The sequence below is a fragment of the Solea solea genome, chromosome 12 (genome assembly GCF_958295425.1).
Source record: "Solea solea chromosome 12, fSolSol10.1, whole genome shotgun sequence".
Classification (NCBI taxonomy): Eukaryota; Metazoa; Chordata; class Actinopteri; order Pleuronectiformes; family Soleidae; genus Solea; species Solea solea.
The window spans coordinates 24,630,832-24,654,457 of record NC_081145.1 but is presented as its reverse complement, the minus strand read 5'-3'; the positions used below and the strand labels follow the sequence as shown (position 1 = coordinate 24,654,457).

General features: G+C 40.7%; 2 protein-coding genes and 1 non-coding gene across 4 annotated transcripts in view; all 3 read right to left on the bottom strand.

The window, feature by feature from the left end:
* LOC131469656 (FERM domain-containing protein 5) overlaps window positions 1–10,286 on the bottom strand; it is a 67,995-nt gene extending 57,709 nt beyond the window's left edge. For both annotated transcript variants that reach the window (XM_058644874.1, XM_058644875.1), the window contains exon 1: window positions 9,896–10,286. In XM_058644874.1, the coding sequence (XP_058500857.1) occupies window positions 9,896–9,997 (102 nt within the window). In that variant the 5' untranslated portion in view covers window positions 9,998–10,286. The remainder of the gene's footprint in view (window positions 1–9,895) is intronic.
* A 1,267-nt stretch (window positions 10,287–11,553) lies between these two features.
* Window positions 11,554–11,625, bottom strand: trnah-gug (transfer RNA histidin (anticodon GUG)). Its single transcript has one exon. It is a non-coding gene; the product is annotated as a tRNA-His (tRNA).
* An 879-nt stretch (window positions 11,626–12,504) lies between these two features.
* malt3 (MALT paracaspase 3) lies at window positions 12,505–22,893 on the bottom strand. Its single transcript, XM_058646526.1, has 15 exons — window positions 22,774–22,893; window positions 22,162–22,231; window positions 21,949–22,070; window positions 21,473–21,611; window positions 21,165–21,340; window positions 20,868–20,964; window positions 20,422–20,457; window positions 20,086–20,289; window positions 17,064–17,241; window positions 16,899–16,973; window positions 16,669–16,796; window positions 15,058–15,207; window positions 14,155–14,309; window positions 13,494–13,610; window positions 12,505–13,397 (listed from the first exon to the last, which is right to left on the bottom strand). Exons 2-15 carry the CDS (start codon window positions 22,169–22,171, stop codon window positions 13,062–13,064), a joined length of 1,923 nt encoding a protein of 640 aa, XP_058502509.1. The 5' UTR covers window positions 22,172–22,231; window positions 22,774–22,893; the 3' UTR covers window positions 12,505–13,061.
* Between the last annotated feature and the right edge of the window lie 733 nt (window positions 22,894–23,626).

Genomic DNA, 23,626 nt, shown 5'->3' with positions numbered 1-23,626 from the left:
AAGACGGCTCTAATCTGATTACCTCCTGGCTCGAGGTGGTTCATCAAGACCACCAGTTACAAACGCTGTTAATCAGCTGTCAGTGATCAAAGCTGATTTTATTTTCCTCTCTTTCAAAGCTATCTGAGGCGAGAGTCGCCCTGCGCCGCGTTACCTCGTTTTTGAAACCACTCGAGTGTTTAAATATCACCGACAAGCTGTGCAGTCTGTTTGCTTTACTACTGCTCCGGGCGATCTCCTTTTACGCTGAACCTGTGACTTGATATAAACAAATCCAGTGACTGATTTGTGCGTTACGCGATCTAGCAGAGCCCCAATTACTGCAGTGGAAGGTCACGGGGACTCACTTAGAGTTTGCTGACAGCAGCAGAGAGATTAGGCAGTGTCCCGCTCATACTGATGGAGGTACTGTATGTAATGTAGTGATGGTAACATGTTAAAAACTGTTGTGACAAAGACCAAGTAACCAACTTTAATCAACTTATCTGTAAATAAGACATTATTTAAAAAGTTCAGAACAAATGATTTTCCATTGTTCATTTCCATCTGTCTTGCCTGATTTCCTCTGCTCTGTTTCAACAGAACAGCACATATCGGCCTGTAGTCACATGTATCTTAGATAATAATTCCACATTTAATTTGTTTATGTATTTTACTGGTGAGATAACTTGATAAAGTGTGGTACTAAAAAATCAGCAAAGACAAAACGTATTGTCTCGTGGGTCCAATACAAATGCATGGTGGGCCGTATGTGGCCCACAGGCCTTGAGTTTGCCACCTGTGATTTAGACTCTAGCTTTAGCCATTTCAAAAACATAATGTGTGGCAAACATTTGCTGCTCTCAGTCTGTCTTTAAACCACGTTTAGGGTTTAAAGGGCGACATCCAATCCAGATTGTGGCCAGTATTGAACGATTATCCTTTTAAACAGGGCAAACATGCTCATGCTGGGCCACATGGTGGTGCCACAGCAAGAAGGTCACCAGTTTTTGGATTCTGCTTCTTTCTTTTTTGTGCAGAGTTTGCATATTTTTCCTATGTGTGAGGGGAAAACCAGGTGTGAGTGTGAGAGTTAATGGTTGTCCGTCTCTGTGTGTTGGCCCCGTAATGCCCTGTCCAGGGTTTACTACCCCACCCTTTGCCATGACAGCTGGGATAGGTTCACCACAACCCTCAAGAGGATAAAGCGCTTGGTCCTCTGCACATTCAAGACCCTGCGTAAGGTCCAAGCTAAACACAAGTTAAAACATTCTTAAAGGAGTCTGTGTTCAAACAGCAGGGAGACAGCACTGCACAATGGCTTTTGTCCACAGATTTGCTGGATTAGTCGCGAAGAAAGCAGAATTGTGACAGAGCAGTCACCAGGATCATATGCTGCTGCTGCTGCTGCTGCTGCTGCTGCTGCTGTTTCATTTCTGCAAACCACAGATACCTGTGTGCTCATGTGTCTGAACCACAACCACATTACTTATTTACATGTCTGCAGACGTGCATGTATCACCGTGACAGTGTTGTGACTGCGTGTGGTGCTTCTGCTAGAAATGAGGAAAGGGTGATGTTGGCCATTTTCTTGTTACGCATGTGAGTGTTAGGTTTAGGGACAATGAGTAAGCTGTAGTAAGCAACAGGTTAGGACTTTAGTCCGTTCTAGACTTGAATTCCTTCTCAACAACGGTCTGATGCTTAGTGGACATCTTATGGATGTCTAACAATACAGAAGTTTAGAAGTATAAATATGAAACAAAATGTCACGTTCCAACATTTCTTCCTGATTTGCAGGAAAAAGTATAATAGCAACAAGGCTGCTGATGGTGACCACAGGCCAATCACCATGGGAATACATTGCTCTGGTAGGACGTTTAATATTCATGCTTCCAGGTGCAGCGTCATCTCAGGCCCCTCCGTTTTTCTTTTCACACAATACATCCCACACAGCACAATAGAGGCTCAGCAGACTGCTAGCGGCACACTGACAGACTGCCTGCCTGCCTGCTCTCCATCCTCCGAATACAAACACACACAAAGAGACTGTTGGGAACAGGGGAGGGTCACTTGGTGAGCCCATGCTCCCACACTGAGTGGCCTTCACATCCTGACATGTGTTGATGACACACAAGTGTTTACATGTGCAACCATTGACTTTTTTTTTAACACGATAACCCACAATTGGCTAATTCTCACAGCAAAAACCTGCACCAGTAAGTGATGAATTCACATTTGTATATTTAAAAACAGAGGTCTTCTTCATACGACCTTTAGTTTAAGCTCATCTGAGTTCAAGAAAGGCTGAGAAGACTAAGACAACAATTCAGTTTTCCTAATGTCAGGTAAACAAGTTGGTCCAACTAAAATCGAGCTAGTCTTAGTTGGACTAACATACCTGGATAATGCCGTTCATAGTCTGATTATACTGCATGTACACGCTTAGTCTGTATACATGGGGTGTGGGGGGGCTCTGGATAGAGGGGGTAGTCCTTTAGTTGCTGTCTGCTGCGTCTGAACTGTCCATCAGTAGGGTAAACGTGCACCACTGGCCCTCATCCATCCTCCAAACTCTCACGTCTTGGCTCCAAGCTCCACACCCCGGATAAGGATAGTCCGTAATAAAACCTACAGCCGAGGGACCTCACTGCAGAGATCCCAGCTTGCTTGGCCATGGTAGACGAACCTTGAGCCTAAAGGGTGGGGCCGGTTCCGTGCACATCGGACTCCACCTTAAACAAACACTATACACTGTTGGCTAACTGCTCAAGCAAGGGCATGCAGCCAGAGTGGACTAACCCATTAATCTTCGTCAGCGAAGAATAGCCAAGATATCCTTAGTTGGACTGGAGATAGATGTTCAGCGTTGGCGTTCAGCACATGCACCAACGTAGAAGAATTTGTATCAAACAAAAGAATGCTAAGAATTGCAAGATCTACTATTATATTGGTGAAATAACGTATTTTTTCCGAAATTGGACAATTAAGTGGGGCAGATATCATGCATCCCAAGTGCAGCCTCATATATCACTGAGAGCAACACTCATTTTTCATCTTGTCTGCGGCTGAGCTCTGTCATGAAGCCCAGTGCAGGTCAGGCAGAGTTTAATTTCCCTGTCATAAGCCACTGGAGCATCAAGACCTGTGTATGAGATGGTGGTGAAACACCAGAGCGAGGATTAAGGACCTCATGCAACAGACAAGCAACGCTTCTCGACCATGATATTATACATCAGTGCTTTCATTTTCATCGAGACATGAGTGATAAGAGTGTAACTGGCAAGTGGCTGCTTCCACATAGGAAAAGAGATTAAAGAGAGAGAGAGAGAGAGAGAGAGAGGCTGGTGTGCCGGTGATGGACGCTACAGTGATGTAATCCTTAATCGCAAACCAGGCACACGCCACGCGTCCAACCAATCGTGTCCTGGTGAACGCGAGTGACGTTCCTCGCGAGGTTCGTCCTCATGAGGTTAATCCTCATGAAACATTCAGACTTAGCACACATTTTAATCATTCATATCAGCAACAGTGTGTCAGCCGCCGTTAGCTCGTGAACGCACACACACACACACACAGTCACAAGGAATATGGATGCTGAATTGATGTGTTTTGTGCGGAGTTTAGAGCTCCATTCACAAAGAAAGACCTTGGGTCAAAATGATCATCTTTCACATTGTATTCACTGCACAGCATACAGCATTAAAAACTGCTAGTTTCTTGGCTAAAATGTACTAAAACTGTCTTTGGCTCCACATGGAAAACAAATAACTGGAAACAACTGTAACAGCTGGAGAGCTTACTTACTTTACTTAAAAATATGCATTTTTTTTAAGGTTGAATCTAATCTGGAGCTGATATTCTAATCTGAAGCTGATATTCTACTGCTGCATTTTTTGGTAGAGCTTACTGATGGAGGCTGACAGCGGATCAACAGCTCCTGTGTGCCGTGATGTAAAATTGCCAGTTTTCTCTATGGACTTTGGTGCAGGGGAGTAAGCGACTCACAAAACAACACAACCTTCCAGTTTCCAGGTGGGAAGAGGCTGTAAGAAGTGGCTAAAGCTCTCCAAATAACAACATTAGCACCAGTATTAAAATACAGTGGTGTCAATAGGCCGAGCAAAGTCACACTCCCATCATCCTCCTCTTCCTCACATACACTTAACTTCACACACTGGTATCATGAAGTTAGTTTAAGATAGAGCGAGAGATAAGGTTTTTTCACATACCCTGGTATATACTGTATAGTAGAACATCATTTCCACCAGAGGAAGCTCACGTACCACAGTTTGAGAACCATGGATCTAACTACTAACTATGTTTCTCGATGAAGCGGAAACAATTACTCGATTAATCGATTACTAAATTAATCGTCAACCATTTTGATAATCAGTTCATCAGTTTGAAGCTTTTTTCACAATTAAAACGAGATTCCTTATTGTTTTAGCTTCTTAAATGTGAAGATATTCTTCATTTCTTTGCTCCATAAAACAAAGAAATCATTAAAAACGGAATCATTTAGGTTTGGGGACAAAAACAAGACATTTGAGAACATCATCATTTCCATGTGACAAACACTGATCAATGGTTTTTTTTAAAGTTTTCTGACATTTTATGAACCAGACAATTACTTGATTAATCGTGAAAATAATGGATCGATTATGAAAATAATCGTTAGTTGCAGCTCTACTCAAAATGACTCATCTCGACTCATGCACATACCCGGGTATATGCAGTAGGCTTAACTATTTTTGGAGATAAAGTTTCTCCACATAGGATCGTGGGATATGCGAGGGCCAGAAGTGACCGTTAATAAAGAAGTGAGAACAGAAAACCACCACAAAATAACCCTTGCAGGGATACTAAGCATTTAAAATGCCAACCGGCCCTGAAACAATGGTGGTAATGTCAATTAAAGTCACTAAAACAAGTGCTACAGCACTGATTGCATGTCTGGGATCAGCTGGTTCCAAGTCCAGAATATTCACGACACCGTCATGACATCAGTCAGCAACAGATGTCATTCAGGAAATCAACCACCTCTCTCTGGGGCTGCTAATGGTCAAGCCTTTTGTCAGGGACTTTTAAAAAAGGGGGAAGCCTGACCAGTGAGTTTTGTTAGGGTAATGTGGAGTCGCCGTAGCAACAGCCGAAACTCCTCAATACACACACACACATCAGCTAGGAGCCTCCTTGTACACTACAGCATTGATTTTTGTCACTGGAGTAAAGACAGAGCAGAGGAAACTCCAGCACACACACACACACACACACACACACACCACCATTTTTTAACATATTACATTTAGGAGCTGAATTAAAAGATACTAACTACACCCTGAGCTCTAACTAAGAGAGAATGAAAGGGAAATCACAGGTTGCCCATGGTGTAAACTGTAATTATCTGAGACAGAGTGGGCCAGATCATTGTGCTGCCAGCCCATTCAATGAACCCACAGGTAATTTGAAGAATAACAACAAAAACAGTGGGTTTTGGGGCTGGAATTAGGGCACAACTGTAGCTCACAACATCACACATTGAATTTGAAGAATCAAAACATGGTTTAGCAGCTTCAATCTTTACAAAAACATTTAACGTGACATCATGCGTAGAGGACATTATCAAAATGGAGATGTATAAGAAATAGACCTGCTCTTATGCACCTGGCAGCTGAATTAGAGCAGTTTCAGTTTGGTATTTTGATTTGACTTGACGTGTTATTCAGACGTGACTAACACGTAAAGCAGTGCTCACACTCAGTCTGGCTCTCTGCTGAAACGCTGCAGTGCAATCAGACCAGAGGCATGAAGGCACACGAGGATTTCAGGCACTTCCACCAACAACCTGCAACTACCTGAGTGTCAGATCTACAGCAGGGCTGTGTGATGGTGATGATAATGAAGATAGAACGACTTGTGTGTTGCTTTAAAGAGATTTTGCACAGACACACACTCTCTGCCCTTTCTGTGTCCGGCTGACTCACACATACTGTACACAGAGGAGGAGGAGGAGGAGGAGGAGGCGGCATCAGCTGAAAGGCATCTCATTCACTGTGAATTGAGGGTCATTTCATTCTCTTTGCTTGCGTTGCGTGTGACTTTTGGCCAAACAGAGCTCTCAGATGAGGTTGTTGTCCCCGTTTGTTGCCAAAGAGGAACCTGACAATGGCGGCGATCACATCACGCCACAACACTGCTCTGCGACAGCTATCTCCAGCACCAGGTGTCAGAACAACCCACCATCAAGCGTTTGTGTGAGAGCGCTGTTATTTCTCTCCTTTAGTGCACGTTTGTGTCCTTAAAGCTGCAGTGTGTAACTTTTTTTGTGATGTTACGATACGACCGGACTCCGAGGGAGTGTCTGCAGCGGTGGGGGCGGGGACAGTTTATTCTATCAATAAACTGCTAAAACAAACTTTCTGTGGGCAATTATTTGTGTCTTCCACATATACTATTTGCAGCCATCTTGCTTCAGTCTTGCCTACATCTGTCTTGTCATAAAGCGAATCACTTCCTGTGTGCAGCGCAGTGACGTTGCTGGGTGACAAAACACTATATATACAGTGAAATACACAGATTTGTAGGGTTCCCACACCTTGGTTGACATCAAATTCAAGGACTTTTCAAGGACTTCCCATTACCAATTGCCTCAAATTTGAGGACTGAATGTGCAGACACATCTCAAGATGTACGAGCCGCTTCACCCATGATGGTGTCCACTTTTATTGATCTGCAGCACACGCTCTGCATCTGGACAAGTGCTTGTCCTTGGCATCTTAATCTAAGTTTATTTCCTTTTGGTGAGACAGAGATCTTGGAATTGTCATTTTTCCAGGCATCACATCGTCATTTGCTCTCTCTTGCTGAACTTTACTCGCTCATTGTTCTGCGCGGAGAGAGAGAGAGTGACAGTGGACAGTGTCCACGACACTGCTTGTAATCACGATTTAACGTCTGTTCTGTGTAGGCCTATAGTCATCCTACATCAAGCAATGCAGTGCATGAAACAGTAGGTGGCGTCCTAACAAACAAGGCAGACATTTATCTAAAATATCAACTTCTTTCTTGCACAAAATTCAAGCACATTCAATGAGCCATGTCTTTAGAGCGATTTCCAATAACTTTCAAGGATTTCAAGGACCCGTGGGAACTCTGTTGACATTCAAAAGTTACACACTACACAGTTTTTAAAAGTCTTCTGAAGGTGGCTTTGATATAAATATCTATATATATTTGGATATATATATATATAGATAGATATATATATATGTGTGTGTGTGTGTAAGGGGAACAGCACGTTTCAGTGTCAAAGAGAAGGAGGCCGAGTGAAGCCTGAGGCAAATCCGAATTTGGAAAGGACCAAAGTGTAATGGAAACAGGTGGGAAGAAAACACCAGAATGCTAAAAAACAGGCTGGGAAGGTGAAAAGGTAAGACAGAGAGAGAGAGAGAGAGAGAGAGAGAGAGAGCAAGATTAACAAAAAGAGTGGAGCAATAGCAACAGAGAGAGACTGAGAATATATGACCTAGTTGTGCTGCTTACTTTGCATTCCCTCGTCTAAGTGCCCTGGTATCCAGGGTGATTTTGGTTTTTCGGGGAGGCCAGATGGCTGCGAGGACGGAAGGGGGAAAAGTTTGAACAAAATGAGGAGGAACACACCCCAGCTGTGTGTGTGTGTGTGTGTGTGTGTGGCCACAGTCAGGTGGATTAGTTTGCTCCCAAGAAACATAGTCAGGATGCCAGACAGTCACAGGCAGAGTCAGAGCCATCAGAGTGTTCTCCTCTTTCACTCCACTCCCCTGCTTTAGGCCCGGCTGACGTCAGCCGCTCCAGACCGCACGACTCTGCTGCAAACAACCACACCTGCTGGCTTCGGCGAGCGCCTGGCTCGGCTCCAGCTGCAGCTCGGCTCACCGGTGATGGAGCAGGAGCGCGGGTCTGTTTACAACCCTGAACACACAGTCACCGTCCTGCAGCCATCGCAGGGATCTATTTCACGCTCGTTTGTCGTACGGAGGAGGAAACACAAGTGTTTTCATTGTTCCACGTTGTATATAACATGTTTCTTTAGTATTATTATTATTACGGAGCGGTTTATAGTGAGTCTACGTGGTGCTGACTAGTAGTAACACATACTCTAATCACTCCTTTTAATACAAGCGGAGCATGAACATAAAACTGCACAATCATCAAAGCAGAGTGGGATTAAAAAACAAAAGTGAAAGGAAGACATCTTGATATCAAGGCCTGGGTTTCCTTTTAAACCTATCAAAGCTGATCCTATCAACAGTTGCTTGAAGAAAAAAATGTATTAGGATATGATAGATACTGATTGATTGTTATTTATTTTGTTAGTTTTTGTTTAACCTTTATTCAAACAGGTAATCCCACTGAGACATGGGGGGAAACCTAGAAGCCAAGATCAACAGATTTTAACTTTGCTATTCATAAATAAAGTTATTATCACTCTTAGATGATATTATCTCTCCCGAGGACGCTATGTGTTTTTCTCTTGTTTGTCTGATTTTGAGCAGCACAACTCAAAAACTAAAAGAAAAATTTGGATCACATTTTCTACAGATATGACATTTTTGGTGGTGATGCAGCTACTGATAAGAATCCAGTGGTGTAACTGATCCTAAAGGTTTGCACTCTCTGAGTGCTTTCTCCACTTATTATTACCGTTACCAGCAAACATAGAATCCCACACGAGCATCGACTGGAACATTAATGTTATGGGATGTACGTGAGCTGCAGTGTGTAACTTAGTCGGCATTTTCCTCCAGAGCAGCAATGGGATACCCTGCTGCCTGTCTGCCTGCCTGCCTGGGTGCATTATTGATGTAAAGAGATTCAAGGTAAACAGGGTGAGCAGCAACACTAAATGAAGGCCATTAATGCAACAGACGAGCAACACGACACTGAGCTTTACTGTACCAGTGGCTGACCATCCACAGAAATGTGGAACTCTCTCTTTACTTTGACAAAAATCTAACTTTTAACAGCAAATCAAATAAACCCTGAAACTTTAACTTTTCACCAAGCCATGCTTTCCATACGTGCTGCCTGTCTAACATTCATGTCCTTTAAATGTATATGATAATGTAGTTGCAATGCAATTCTATGATTGTTTTGTTCTTTGTTAGCGGTTCTACCTTAAATGATAAAATATGTACTATAATAATATTATAATTGTCAATGGAAAGGAGAGAAAGAATGAACAAACAAAATACTACATTTTCCCCAATTTAGTAAAGAAAGAACAGTGTTTAGTAACGATGTATCAAATGATAACTAATGATAGGTTAATTGTTAGTTAATCATTAAAGTTACCTACTGATTGGTTAGTGTTAATGTTGTTGATGTGGTGATGTGATGTGTTTGTGAAAGAAAGAAAGGTGTTTAACCAATCACAATACTAGTACCAAACTAATGATTAGTTAATTGTAAGGTATTCATTAGTAACCTATACTGATTCATTAATGTTGTTGATGGACCTTTTTGTGAGATAAAGAAAGAAAGAAAGAAGTCTGTATTTGTCAGACATGCATGTGTCAAGTGTTGGTGTATCCCATCTCCTGAGCTGTGGGGGAATTGCCATGTCTGTGTGTGACGTCTAAAATCTCCACCACCACATTCAGGACACAGTGATGAAGATGATCTGCTAATAAATATGTGGGTGAAACCTGTGATTCTACCACGCGTCTTATTATTATTATTTAATTGTTAAATGTCTCACAGATGATTGTGGACATCAGTCAGTCAGTGAGTCAGTGGTCAGGGTCAGCAGTTGTTCTGTGGGTCCACAGCAGCAGCAGCGGCGGTGGTGGTGGTGGTGGGACACGCAGCCACCGTCTGTCTCCCTCAGCTCAGACACAATCGCAGTGAGCGGCTGCATAAACAGGTGACTAACCTGAATGGTGCACGTATACTCCGTATCATCCAGCAGCCTGACGGTGCAGCTGTACTCCCGCTCCAGATTCCTGATGCTGCCGCTCATGAATCGGCTCAACATCTTCCCGGAGCGTCGCTGCTCTGCGTCCACAGGACCAGAACAATAAAACTCAAGACACGGGCGCGCAAGTGAATGTCACAGTGACCGCATTCCCCGCTGCCCTGCGCGGCCAGCAGCCTCATATCCAACCGCCGAGGCGCCGTGCACCATCCTCGTCCCGTTAAGTTTGCGTGCAGTGTGTGGGCCCGTTGTTTGCGGCAGAATCCAAGGATGCCCGCATCCAGATCCAGATCCAGCTCCAGCAGCTCCAACTCAGCAGTGTGTGTGAGTGAGTGTGTGTGTGAGTCTGTGGCCGAGCTGAGGATTATCTCTCACTGCTGCTGCTGCTGCCACCAGAGCAGGCGGGCGGGTCCCAATGAAACTGACGTCAAAGTGAACCAACAGCAGTGTGGGGCATTTTCTCCCTCATTTAAAATCCACCAGATTATTTTTCCGGACCCATCACTCACATTGTGGTGTAAGGACCTATTGTAATAACTGGAATTTGCTTGTTTTTATTTCTCCCAAATTGATTGCATTTTTATGGAAGAGTAGCCTATTATGGCCATATGTAAAACAGTTTTTTTTTTGGTTTTTTTAAATATAGTATAAAAAATTCAATAAAACAACATGAATTTTGAGATTAAAGTCTGAATTTCTGAGATTGAAGTCTAAATTCCGAGATTGAATTCTAAGAAACTAAATTCAATTCTGAGACTTTCATTCTGACTTGAATCTTGAATTCTGACTTTAATCAATCTCAAAATTGATTTTTCTCAAAATTCTGACTCTTTTCTCGGAAAAATGAGGCAGAGCATGATTGGATCTGGTTAAATTTAGGTTAAGGTAGGCATTAACGGGATATGGTTAAGGTTATAATGCTGCGGTTGTCAATGCTGTGTCCCGAGAAGTATATCTTACACAAACCTGTGTATGTGTCAACAGCAATCAAACAATAACATGTTCCCTCTTGTTATTGAAAACCTCAGCAAATGAACCAAATGTGGGTTAGGGTTAAGGTTGTGTCTGACACAGACCAACCAATAAGAACCTCTTGTCTCAGGTGTCACCACACTGCCATTGGTATGGCGATTTGTTTAATTTAATAAAAAAAAAAAACTATTTATTTTATTTATTTATTTATTTATTTAAGCCACCCTGATGAGAAAACAATGCATTATTCATCCTCAAACTTCCTACTGCCATATTTGGTGAATATTGAATGTATTTGACTGCCACCTGTCGGCCAGTAATCGTAAATGCACTCAGCCAACCTTCAGTGTACTATTTTAAAAACAATGAATGAGTGACTGAATTAATGAATAAACGTTACTAGTCTTTGGACCTTGGATAATGTTGCGTTCAATTGTATATCGAATATTGTTATTAAAAGAACCCCGGGAAAAATGGGTCTACTTTATTTGTTTTAACTAACTCATACAGAAACAATTATAGGTGGTGGTTAGATATATTATCAAATACTACAGCTTGTACCACAGCTTAACACGTCTTAAATAAAATGGCTAATGTATAACAGGATTTTAAAATACAGAGCCAAAACAAGTCCCCATGTTGACTGCCGTGACCCGGATTCGAACCGGGGTTGCTGCGGCCACAACGCAGAGTACTAACCACTATACGATCACGGCGAGCTATCGGGGATGTGGGGCGCAGGGGCAACATTTACTGTTTTGAAATTAAACCCCGATGGTGCGATAGGATGTGGTTGTATTATTAATATAAACATATAAAATAGAAATGTCACTTTACGACACAGAAACTGACTGTTATTAATCACAAGGCTAACACGTTTACATAACGGCGTAGCGGTAGCCACTGAGCTAACTTCAGCTAACGTTTTTTAACTATGTTTAAATTCGTATCACTGCACTTGTTTGCTGCCCTTTTGTTCCTTTTTGTTTATTCTATGACTCAGTATGTTTAATATTTGTACATGATATTTGTTTGTATTTCGTCACCGAGTGTGTTATGTGTCTAAACAGCAGAAAACTAGCTAGCTCCAACATTGTTTGCTAGGCAAATGTATGTTCTATCACGAAAACTAAAACCTCTAACAAATGAGATATTTTCATCTAAACTGACATAATATGATAAAAACTCATGTTAAACTCAACTAACCTTTTCCTGTATAAACCTCTATAAGATTATGTGCTCAATTGTACAAAATTATTCCGTTTTTTTTTGTTATATGGAGCAAAGAAACCAGAAATTATTCACATTTAAGAAGCTGAAAAATCTAAAAACTGAAAAAAACACTCAAATGATTAATATATTGAAATAGTTGACAATCAATTTATTAATCAAATAATAACTGCAGGCTCCTGTTGCCACACATTAGCCTGCTTTGATACTAGCAAAACCATGTATTACGGGGATTAGCCTATTTATCTCTCAGTTATGACTAATTACGTTTTTTTACTAAACCAGTAACATTTTCATTGAATTTGATCCCAAGACTTATTTTTTACTGATATGTTTTTTAATAAAGAAAACAATCTTTGGCTGAATCATGAACAGTCATCATCTTTATTTGATACATTAGGCTAGCCAGCTTGCCACTGATGAAGAAGTGTCATACACATATAATATATTAAAGAATTTATGATGAAATTAGTGGGTAGCAAAAGTGTTAATGTTTTCGTCAGTGTTGAGATCAAAAATAAAGTTTAAGACACAGTAACACCAAGTTTCATTCATTCATTCACTCATTCATTCATCACTGTCAACAACAGAAGAAGGGGTGTATCAACAGGAGTTTCAAAGCAAGCAAGCCCTCGAGTATAGCTGAATAAGTTAGTCATCAACAATGACAAATTTTGTGAGGATGCCCTTAAATTTCATGATCTTTGTAGGCTACAGGCTTCGATGACACAATAGTGGGAAAACCCAAACTTTGCCCAATGCCACCTCATTTCAGTTCAAAGAAGGGCCCTAAGGTTCTTATTACCTGGGGCTTCTCAACTCTTGAAAGGCCCCTGCTGCTAAGATACATATTCTGTAACTTCTCTATTAGGTGGCAAAGTAAATGTCAAAGTAGTTAGTATTTACAATAATAAAATCAAGATTAATAAACAGAGTCTCGTAGTTCATCCTCGTCGTTCTCTTCAGGTTCGTTGCTCCTTGTAGCTGGAACTTTAGCAGCACACTCTGCCTTTCTGGTGAACGGTCGGCCTGGACCAGCCACAGTCTGACGCAGCGGTGGTTTGCCGCTGGAAATGTTGCCCATACTTTGAGCGGAAGCACCCTCGTGCTTTCTGTCTGTCACTGCGTGACTCTTACTCCTGTATAATTTACAGGACGCCACCAGAGGTTTTCCCGTGTCCACGCGTTGGCTCTCTGTCAGGCGCAGTTTACTGTCTGTGTGAGTATAGTGTAGGTCCACTTTGATGACCAGTGATTCCTAACGAAAGGGAAATTTGTTTAACATTTATGTTTTTACAGATTCTCCCACAGGGAACGACATTACACATAAATACATATTTAATATGTTGCATACCTTTAGCCTCTGAAGCGCACAAAGCCTTATAGTGCAGTCTGGGTTAACAGATTTTTCAAATAAGAGAGAGTCCATCCCCTGTGACCGGTCAGGACCAGAAAATATGTCTTCCATCGTCTGAGGATTGAGAAGAAGCACATTTTTATTAGTATAATTATCACAATATATTAGAAATAAACATGTTTTGGTTAATTGACGGTGACAGTATTTATCTCCTTCCAAATTTCATATGTATTTCCTCTTTCCATTTCATATTTTGTCATGAAAAAATGTCTTCCATTGGCAACATAACAGCCGTCTTTGCAAATTAGCCACTAGATGTCACTATGGTTCTGTGGTCTACAGTAAAGCTATGTTGCTGAGAGGAGTGGAGCAGATTTCTTAGAACTACTTCCTCCTACGTCTTTGTCTGTTGGTGTCAGAGGAGGCTGTCTATATTTGGGAAGAACTTCCTCCCAACGTGAGACTCAAGGGGGCGAGCAAATTCTTGCTGGCTCATGGAAAGTGACACACAATGTTACGCTGAGCAGCGTGGAATTGATGATGTAGATACAGTTTGCATGCATACATATGTTGTGGTTTATACGTGTATGATAATACAGCCTTACGTATGATCATGTCTGAATGATTTGAAGTCAAAGTAAAAAAGTAATATACTTACAGGTGTGCTGCTTAGAACGACAGTACAGTCCTGGGTCCTGGGGCTGACGTTCTTCACAGTGGCAAAAGCCACCAAGACGTTAGAGAACAAAGCTGAGAAGCTGACTTCCACTTCTACTCCACAAGGAAACTTCAGACGCTTCTTCTGTGGCAGCTCTGAAATAAGATAAGATTGAATTAAGCCTAATAATTGCTCCTAAACAATGAATGTTTACTGTGCATCAGTACATGAAAAGATGTTAGTAATGTTCACAACATATATGTATTTAAATATTCAGTCTATATTAACATAACTAAAAACTGGACTTGTGTTTCAAAATTCAAGCACAGGTGTCCATTTTATTTGGTGTCCTGTTACACACTTTTAATAATAGATATTCTTCTTCTACTACTTCTTCTTTCGACTTCTCCCTTTAGGTGTTGCCACAGCGGATCACCTGCCTGATAGATATTGTTCTTGTTTGACAATAAAGCATTCACTGGAAACAAAGTTGAGTGCAAATCCACTGACAGACCTCATTGGCTGCACTTTTGTCATTCATGTTCTGCTCAATTATTTTTGAAACAAGTAAGCGGAGAAGGAGAAGATTTACCTTAAAAAAGTGAATTTGAGGAAGTTATGACATCCAAATTACGACTATGAATCAGTTCCCTGAGAAGCAGTCCTTTTTTTTTTGAATGGCGCTTAAAATATCACTTTAAACCACAATGTGTGTACTGGGTTTGTCACATGTTGAGGTATCAGAGGTGTGGGAAGTAATTTCTCTACATCAGTCAAGTAGACAATAGAGTTTAAAGTACAAGTGTTGTATTTACATGCCCTGCCCCCCCAATCCAATTTGACATTAAGTTTAATAAAAAGCTGGAAAAACACAAGGGTGTGGGGAAATTTCTCCCAGCTAACCATTTGCCTGTCTCCAGCAGATATCTCGTAGGCGTAGTTCTTGCGTATGACCGGTGGTGCGAACAGGATCTGTGAGAGATCGAGGTTCCTTCAGGGTGTGTTTGATCTCCACTGCCTGTCTGCCAGTAATTAATGGGTCGACGCCAAGGTCTGTTATAGAGAGAGGGAGAAAATCCAGGTTTATGCATGACCGGTGAACATAAATGTGTGTCAACTTCACATGCAAATTTTATTTCTTTTTCTTTGAACCCACTTTCACAAAGATGACTTTCTTTAAATATATTTACGTTTTAACCTTCACATCCGCTCCAACTCTTTTGATCACGGGACTGTCCAAGTTTTGCAATAGCAGTGAGTAAGGAACAAGTAAGCGGTGGAATTTGAGGAACTTGAAACTTTCAGACACAATAAAGTTGGCATTGTTGTGTACTGTGTTACCAGAGTTTTGGAAAATCCCCTTTTTGCAGATGTAAAACGTTTAAGTGTTTATTTCTATTTGCTTGTCAGAAGTATTTTTGATTCAGCTGTCTTCACGACATCTCTAAATAAATCCAAAACCAGACCTTTGGGGGGATTTCTTAAAGTTACTACTTACACTGTGGCTCTGGAATTTTAAATTAAAAAGACAAAAGAGCTAAAAGTAAACAAAGCCTTAAACCGAATGGTGTCTTTTGCTTATTTAAATATGTTTACATCCATGCATACACACAGACACCAACCACAGGGTGTCCATATTGCTCATTTGTAAGTGAACCCATGAGAGAAAGGGGGGGGGGGGGGGGGGGGTTTTGAAGGGGTTGCCCAAACGGTAGAGCAGCTGTCCTGTGCTCTGCAGCTCTCAGGTTTCTCGCTCTTGCTCCAGCAGTGTGAATTTCCAGAGAACGAGGTCACATGCAAGCGGTACCTCGAGAAATCATTTCACCAGAGACCCATTTAACAGATGGGGGGACAACTTGATAACTCCCCACGGCTGCTCACACACAGCTATGCTTACAAGTCCTGCATAAACAACACAAAAGTGCCTTGCCAACAATTACAAAATGTGCCTGTGTTCCACCCAGGACAATACGGGACAATCTATTAGCTCCCTCTGATCTGCACCAATAACAAGCCCTACTGAATTAAGCAATTTTTTTAAAATATGGAGTGAATAAATGAAAAAAAGTTTGTTTGCACTCTTTTATCGCACACATGAATGATTTTAAATGCATATTGTTTTATTCTTTCCTCAGATGGTATGCCATGAACAATAATAACTAGTTTGATGACGAAGCAGGGAAAATGACAAAACACTGTCTGAATAGTATGACTGAATATTTGTCTCATTCTGATGTTTTCTTAGGGTATTTTCCACTGAAAGGTTAAAGCAGACGACGTCATTAAAAGACGACCAAAATGAAATGCTCCGGTATCAGAAATACAGATTTCTATTCTTTTTAGATACAGTATTCTAATGCAGAAACGTTACATACTATATCTTTAAGTATCATCCATAAAGGTGTTAAACAAGCATACCCTTTTGGGGTCAACACACCTACTACTGTTAGAGTGACAAAAGGTTATTATATTTAACCATTTAACCAAACCAACAGTCTCCTTTGAACTACTTACCCTCAGAAACTCTCTCTAAGACATGCGTGACCTTGTTGGACCGAAGGATGTGCTTGTTCAAGTACTTGGTGAAGATTCCAGTACTTTTTCCTCCGTCCTGGACCTCAAACGCCTCAGCGTCTTCACATCTGGGGTTAGTTAACGAAGAGATGACAAGATATTTCACTGCACAATCTGACATCACAGGCATTTTTAGAAACACTGAGTTGGTGTCAGTATTCAATACGTACGTGGCATAACCGTAAACAGTATTCCCACATGGTTTCAGTGGCATGATGGTTGAAGGTATGTGATCCTGGTTGTACCTAAAGGAGCGCAGAAGTCAAAATGTAACCCTCTGACTTGGACGTCATAACAAAGTACATTTGTGTGAGGAATTCAGTGACTGCACCCACCATTTTCTGCAGGTATCCAGCAGCATCACACTCAGTGCGGTCTGTCTTTCCTGCATGCCGAGCATGACCCTCTGCACACACACGCAGTTTTCACGCCGGTATGGTTGTGGGGCATCAACAGCTACCAAGTAATTTCTCCCAGCGTACTCATACCCATGACCAGCGTAGTAGAAAAGTCCTGTGAACAGTGATAAACAGATTTAACACTGGACTGTATTCATCACAGCTTACACTAAATATACTGCTCAGTCCTACAATACTATAAGCAGAGTTCCCACACCTTGATTGACATCAAATTAAAAGGACGTTTTGAGGACTTTCCAGGACCAATTTCCTCAAATTCAAGGAGCGCATGTGCCCATTGTGTCCACTTTTATTTATTTGCAGCACACTCTGCATCTGAACAAGCTTGGTCAAAGTCCGTTTTCAGAGATCTTGGAATTTTCATTTCCCAGACATCATGTTACTCACTCATTGTTCTCCTGTGGACAGTGTCCACAACACCACTAGTAACAAGAGAGACCTTTACCTCCATTTCAATGTAACTTCCTTCTTGCAAGGTCCAAAGAGGTAACAAAATTACACACATTCATTTCCCTAGCTGCTTACCCTTACCATCAAAACTAAATGCCTTAACCTTATTCTAACCCTTAACACTGATATGTTGAAACAGCCAACATGTCCTCACTTCCTATGTGCTTCACAAGCCTTTTCAGCAGTTTTTTACCCAAATAGGTGAACACTGCCTGACCCTTCTAACCACACACAAACGTGCAACACATCACACAAACACACACACACACACACCAACCCTTCACTGACTGAAATCTTGATTGTGTAATCTCTCATGTGTGTTGTGTATTTACATATGCTCGCTGGTGCTGATAATTCTGCTGACAACTCATTTGTTCATTTTCCATACACTGTATGTCTGAATGATGCAGTATTTTTTATATACCTTTATATTTCTATACTTTATAGTTAATCAGTTAGTCAATGAATTCTCTAATATCTATATGCTCTCTGTGTGTGCTTAGTCTCTGGGTGTTTCTCAGCTTGTTCGCGTTGTTGTCTGCGGCAATAAAGTGACAAAAGAGGATGTTGAATTTTGTAGGCGTTAATATCATGATCATCATTATCTTCAATGTCATATTGATGCAGTGTGACGGTTACACACTATTTATAAAAAATATATAATGTAAACGTGTCACAGGCATTCAGGAAGTGTCATAAATAACCTGTGAAGGCAGAAGACACCTACACATCTTCTGACTCCTTATCTGCCCACTCTCTACGTATGCTATGTGAAAATTAGGATACTATAAACCGCTCATCTGATCTGTGACCCATGACGAGTGGAAAGAAACAGATATAACTGAATACAATTTCTGAGAGGACAAAAGCTGAATTCACAAAAAATGTGGCTATTTTTATATACATAGACCCTGTTCAGCCCTGGTATTAACATCCAAGTAAAGCTCAAAAGTCAAGGTGTCGCTTGCACATACACACAAATGCTCTGTATTTATATACTATAGCGCTTTTCTAGTCTTGATGATCATTTAAAGCTGCTTTACACTTCAGTTTTGCCATTCACCCCTTCACTCACACTTTCATAAAGCGAATCTATGTGCAGCCCTAATCTTTCAAAATCATTCACACACTGCCGTTACAACCATCAGGAGCAATGTTGACTTAATTGTCTTGTACAAGGACACATTGGCTCATAGACTACACTATTCATAAATTATGGCAAGGTTGTGGGGAATCTAACCCACAACCTTTGAGTTGAAAGATGACTCGCTCTACCAGTGAGCTTATTAAAAAAAATATTTACAACTATAACATTCTGACTGAAATGTACAAAATCAAACATCTCAAACTTGGGACTAAAACACCCAGATAATGGGATTGAGAATGTAATTACTGCTCTTTGTTTCGTTAGGTCCAAGCTGGCCTGGGCTCTCTGCCCACGTTCACAGTTCCTGCTGCAGGCTTCGACCAAAAAATAGTAGAAGGAGCCAGTACACAGAAGAAGACATCAGTGAGAAAAACAGGGTGAGTATCAGCTCAAAGAGTCGCAAATTTTAAAGTTCCTGTATAGTAGGAAGACTCGGAATGACACTTGTCTCGCTAACAACTAGCCATCAGCTAAATCAGAAACCACTCAAATCAAAAAATTAAATATTTTTTAGTTCACGTATGGTAGGAAAACATAAAATGATACTTGTCTTGCTAACAACTAGCCACCAGCTAAATCAGAAACCACTAAACTCAAAGAAATTCATATTTTTAAGTTCAAGTATGGTAGGAAAACATGAAATGATACCTGTCTTGCTAACAACTAGCCACCAGCTAAATCAGAAACCACTCAACTCAAAGAAATTCATATTTTTAAGTTCAAGTATGGTAGGAAAACATGAAATGATACCTGTCTTGCTAACAACTAGCCACCAGCTAAATCAGAAACCACTCAATTAAAAGAATTAAATATTTTTAAGTTCACATATGGTAGGAAAACATGAAATAACACTTGTCTCGCTAACAACTAGCCACCAGCTAAATCAGAAACCACTCAAATCAAAGAATTAAATATTTTTAAGTTCACGTAAGTTAGGAAAACATGAAATGATAGTTGTCTTGCTAACAACTAGCCACCAGCTAAATCAGAAACCACTCAAATCAAAGAATTAAATATTTTTAAGTTCACGTATGGTAGTAAAACATGAAATGACACTCTTCATGCAACTAGTCACCAGGTCAGAAACCACTCAATACAAATAAATTAATATTTACAAGTTAATGGATGGTAGGAAGACTTGAAATTACACTTTTCAGCCGGAGCTAAATCACAAACTGCCTAACACTAACAAGTTTAAAGGGGCATATCTCCAACAAGCATCGCAGAGGTGGACCAACTTCATTCATTTTACTCATAACTGTGTACTGTGATAAGGAAAAAAGTCTAATTAAACACTGTAGTTGGAGTGAGATTTGATGTTAACACCAGGTTTGAACTCACCGTAAACTCCTCTGTCAAGGAGCTGAGTAAACCTTTCGATGGCTGCGAGCATCTCCTCTCTGGTCAGATCGAGCAGGGAAACCACTCTAAAGCCAAGCTGCCGCAAGAGGTTAGCCAGCTCATGTACATCCATAATAGGTGCCATTAAGCTGGGGTGATGGGAGTAATTCAGGTTTCCAATGAGCAGGGCAACTTTGTCTGTGGCTAAACAGAAATATCAAAGAAGAGATTTATAGTGATTTATGGCAACCTCAAGAAATAAAAATGACGTTGTTCTTTTGTAGGGCACCAAAATTAGCATGGATTGACACTGTGACTCTTTCCATGAAACCTTACCTGTGGGTGCTGCCGGTGGAAGATGAGCAGTTTGCACTAGAGGAAATTAAAAGAGAATCACAAACATTTTGATGATTTGGGACCAGAGGGAGTTCCCTTTAACACTGCGGTGATTTTTCTCTCTCTTTTTTGTCTGTACAAAGAAATGCTGCAAGAGCTAGTTTCACTTTACATCACTTTCCTGTTGTTCGTCTTAGCTTTCGGACAAGTGCTGCTTGGAGTATGACAACTTCCTTTTTACACTGTAGAAATGGGAAAGTACGTAGAGCATAATGGAAACAACTACATGTCTCTGTGTGAAATCAGTGGGATGAAAGGAATGTAAAGAAAAAGTTTTTCTTCGTGGCAGGTGGAGGATGTGTGAGGAAATGCAACAACAAAACTGGGAACAGGACAGATTTGCAGTGTCAGTTAAAAAACAAGAACTATTTTCATCTGTAACTCACCAACTTTAACATCAACTGCTTCAGTCCATCTCTCCTGTATCACGTTGGAAACCGAACACAGGTACGTCCCTGCGTGTTCAGCAGCTGCACAGTCAACCTGCACGTTTCACAACAAATCATAGGTTTCCTTTCTGCCAGTTTCACTCAAGTGTAAATCAAAACTTAAATATTAACCAAAGTGGATTACATTCCGTTGGTGAGGGGGCGCATGAAAAATACACAGTAAAAATACCACAGTGTTAACAAATCACTATCAGCACTGAGTTTGGCAAACAGTGCCATGTTATCATTCTATACCTGCAGCGTGTCAGCAGTCATACCCAGCAGGGCCTGTCCATTTCGGTACCACTGATACTGTGGAGTGGGAATGCCAAAAGCAACGCAGCACAGTGAGAAGTCTGCACCTTGTTGAACTGTCTGGGGTTTAGGGTTGACAGCAATGTGCAGTGTATCCTGCCAGTGTTCCGGTAGGACTGATATTTGGACAGACAAGATCAAGAAGAGTCAAAAACACGTATAAACTGGCAAAAATGTATTTAAATTCCTGACAAAAATCACACAGCGGTGACGTAAAGCACCATCAGGGTGGCTCCGTCCGCGTTTACCTGATTTATCAATGTCCATCACCTTCACTTTCACCCATTCGCTGAACACACAGTTGCAGAAGCGGTCATTGACTCGACACACATACAGCTGGGTTTTTGTGGCTCTGATGGCCAGGTCTGCCTGAGTACCACCACACACCTGAACAGACAGAGAAATATACACAAAATAATGATAACCAAGTACAAGAGTACAAATACAATCAAAAGCACCGGACTCGGCTTAAGAAACAACCGCAACAAAAGCAATGTTGTTTTTCCCAATGCTAACCCTTTACTTCACTTGTCTATTGTGACAGTTTAAGTCGATATTTAAGGTTTTAATCTAGGTCAATTGTCAGACACCTGCACATAGACCAAAGCACTTCTCACACAGGCACACGTTCACCCACAACACCACAAATAAGTTTCACAAAAACGATTGAGGGTATTTCCTTAAAATGTGGACTGACATTTGAATATGAAAATTCACAGACCACCTTTTCATCATGAGTAAACCACTGGTAGTTGAGTTTGCCTGTGCCCTCGGCTCGGACGCTCAGAGTCACCTTGTGGTTCACAGGTACACACACAGAGAAAGGCTGCCGCACGATAACAATGTCTGCAAAACAAATCGAGGGAGGGGGATGTCAGTCATCACAAATCACAGTCGTGTGGCCACTACAGTGCTGTGTTGACGAATCTTCACTCACCTCTGATCATTATTCAACCTAGTACAGGATTTAGTCACCAGTGCATTATATCCCCAATTCTTACACCAGACTGGAAGAAGTACAGACAATGGTTTATTAGTTAATTTAAGTATGTAGAAATGTGTTTTTCCCCTTCTTTTTAATAGATATAATCCATATAAATATAAAATACATACATAAAGGCTCTTATATTTAATAGCATAACCCTAATTCTCCTTCTAATGATGCGCAAACTAATTGTCAAGCTGGGGAAAAAATGGCTGCCATAATACCTATTATTATTATTATTATTATTATTATTATTATTACATAGTCAAGTCATTTAAAAGACAACAATAAAGGAGGTGATTGATTATGTCCCAGGCAAAACATGAGCAAAATATGATATGACAGTTAAAAAGTTTGTTATATGGATGATTATTAGGTATTGTTTAGTAACCAAAGAAAAGAGTTGAAACCAAACTCTATGCGTAATACAGGTTAATGTTTCTGACCCAAACCTCTCAGTTCTGGTGAAACCAGTCCTGCGTGTAGACGCTGTTTGTAACAAAGTAATACCACTGTAAACAAAGTAGAATAATCCGTATTTTAGACAAATGTTGAGTTGCGTACCTGCCGTCAGTGTCGCACCTCAGCCGGACAGAGTATGTGTGTTTTGTGTGTGGCGTCCTTCTCTGTAACTTTTTCCCTTAAATAAACCGAATCGGACAAACTCTTCCCTTTCCCGGAAAGGGGCAGCGCACACACACACTCGCATACTCGATGTACCGTAAAGTCTATAATATAGAAGCACGTTATAGTTAATAAACGTGTATTAAAGAGTGAATATTGATTTAAATGTTCTAATTTCAAGTATTTGTATATTTGAAGGCACACTCAAGCAGAATTAGTGAGTCTGAGCCTCTTAGATGGATATAAATATCGTAAAGGCGAATCAAGCTGAGCTTCCTTTCCTGACATTATGGTAATGACCAATCTGGCCTATATTCAAGACAGTTACTGTCACAGGTTAAATATGAGGTTGTAATGTGATTTTAAATCTGACTCTTATGCAATACTGAAGATATAGCCAAGATTTTATAACCTTATATTCATTATATCTTCTGTATTTTCTCTTTGGCTGAACCACTTTGTCCCAAATGCTCAAAAGAGAGGCTTTTTTTAAATTTGTATTTGTTTTTACAAAAACAGCAGGTTGAAACAAAGGTATTATCCAGAATTAATTTGTTGCTTAAGTCAACAATCCCATGACAGACTTTGATAAAAATGTTTAGTGACACAGGTTATGAACAAAGGACACAATTATTAGATTTTGGTCAAGATATGTGTAAATATACAGGATTAAAAAACAACAAAATAGGGGTGTGTACTGACACTGTACATAATGCCAACTTGAGCTACCTTGGTGGAGGTTAGTTAGCAAGTAAGTTAGTTAGTAAGTTAATTTAATTTTTATAACGTTTAT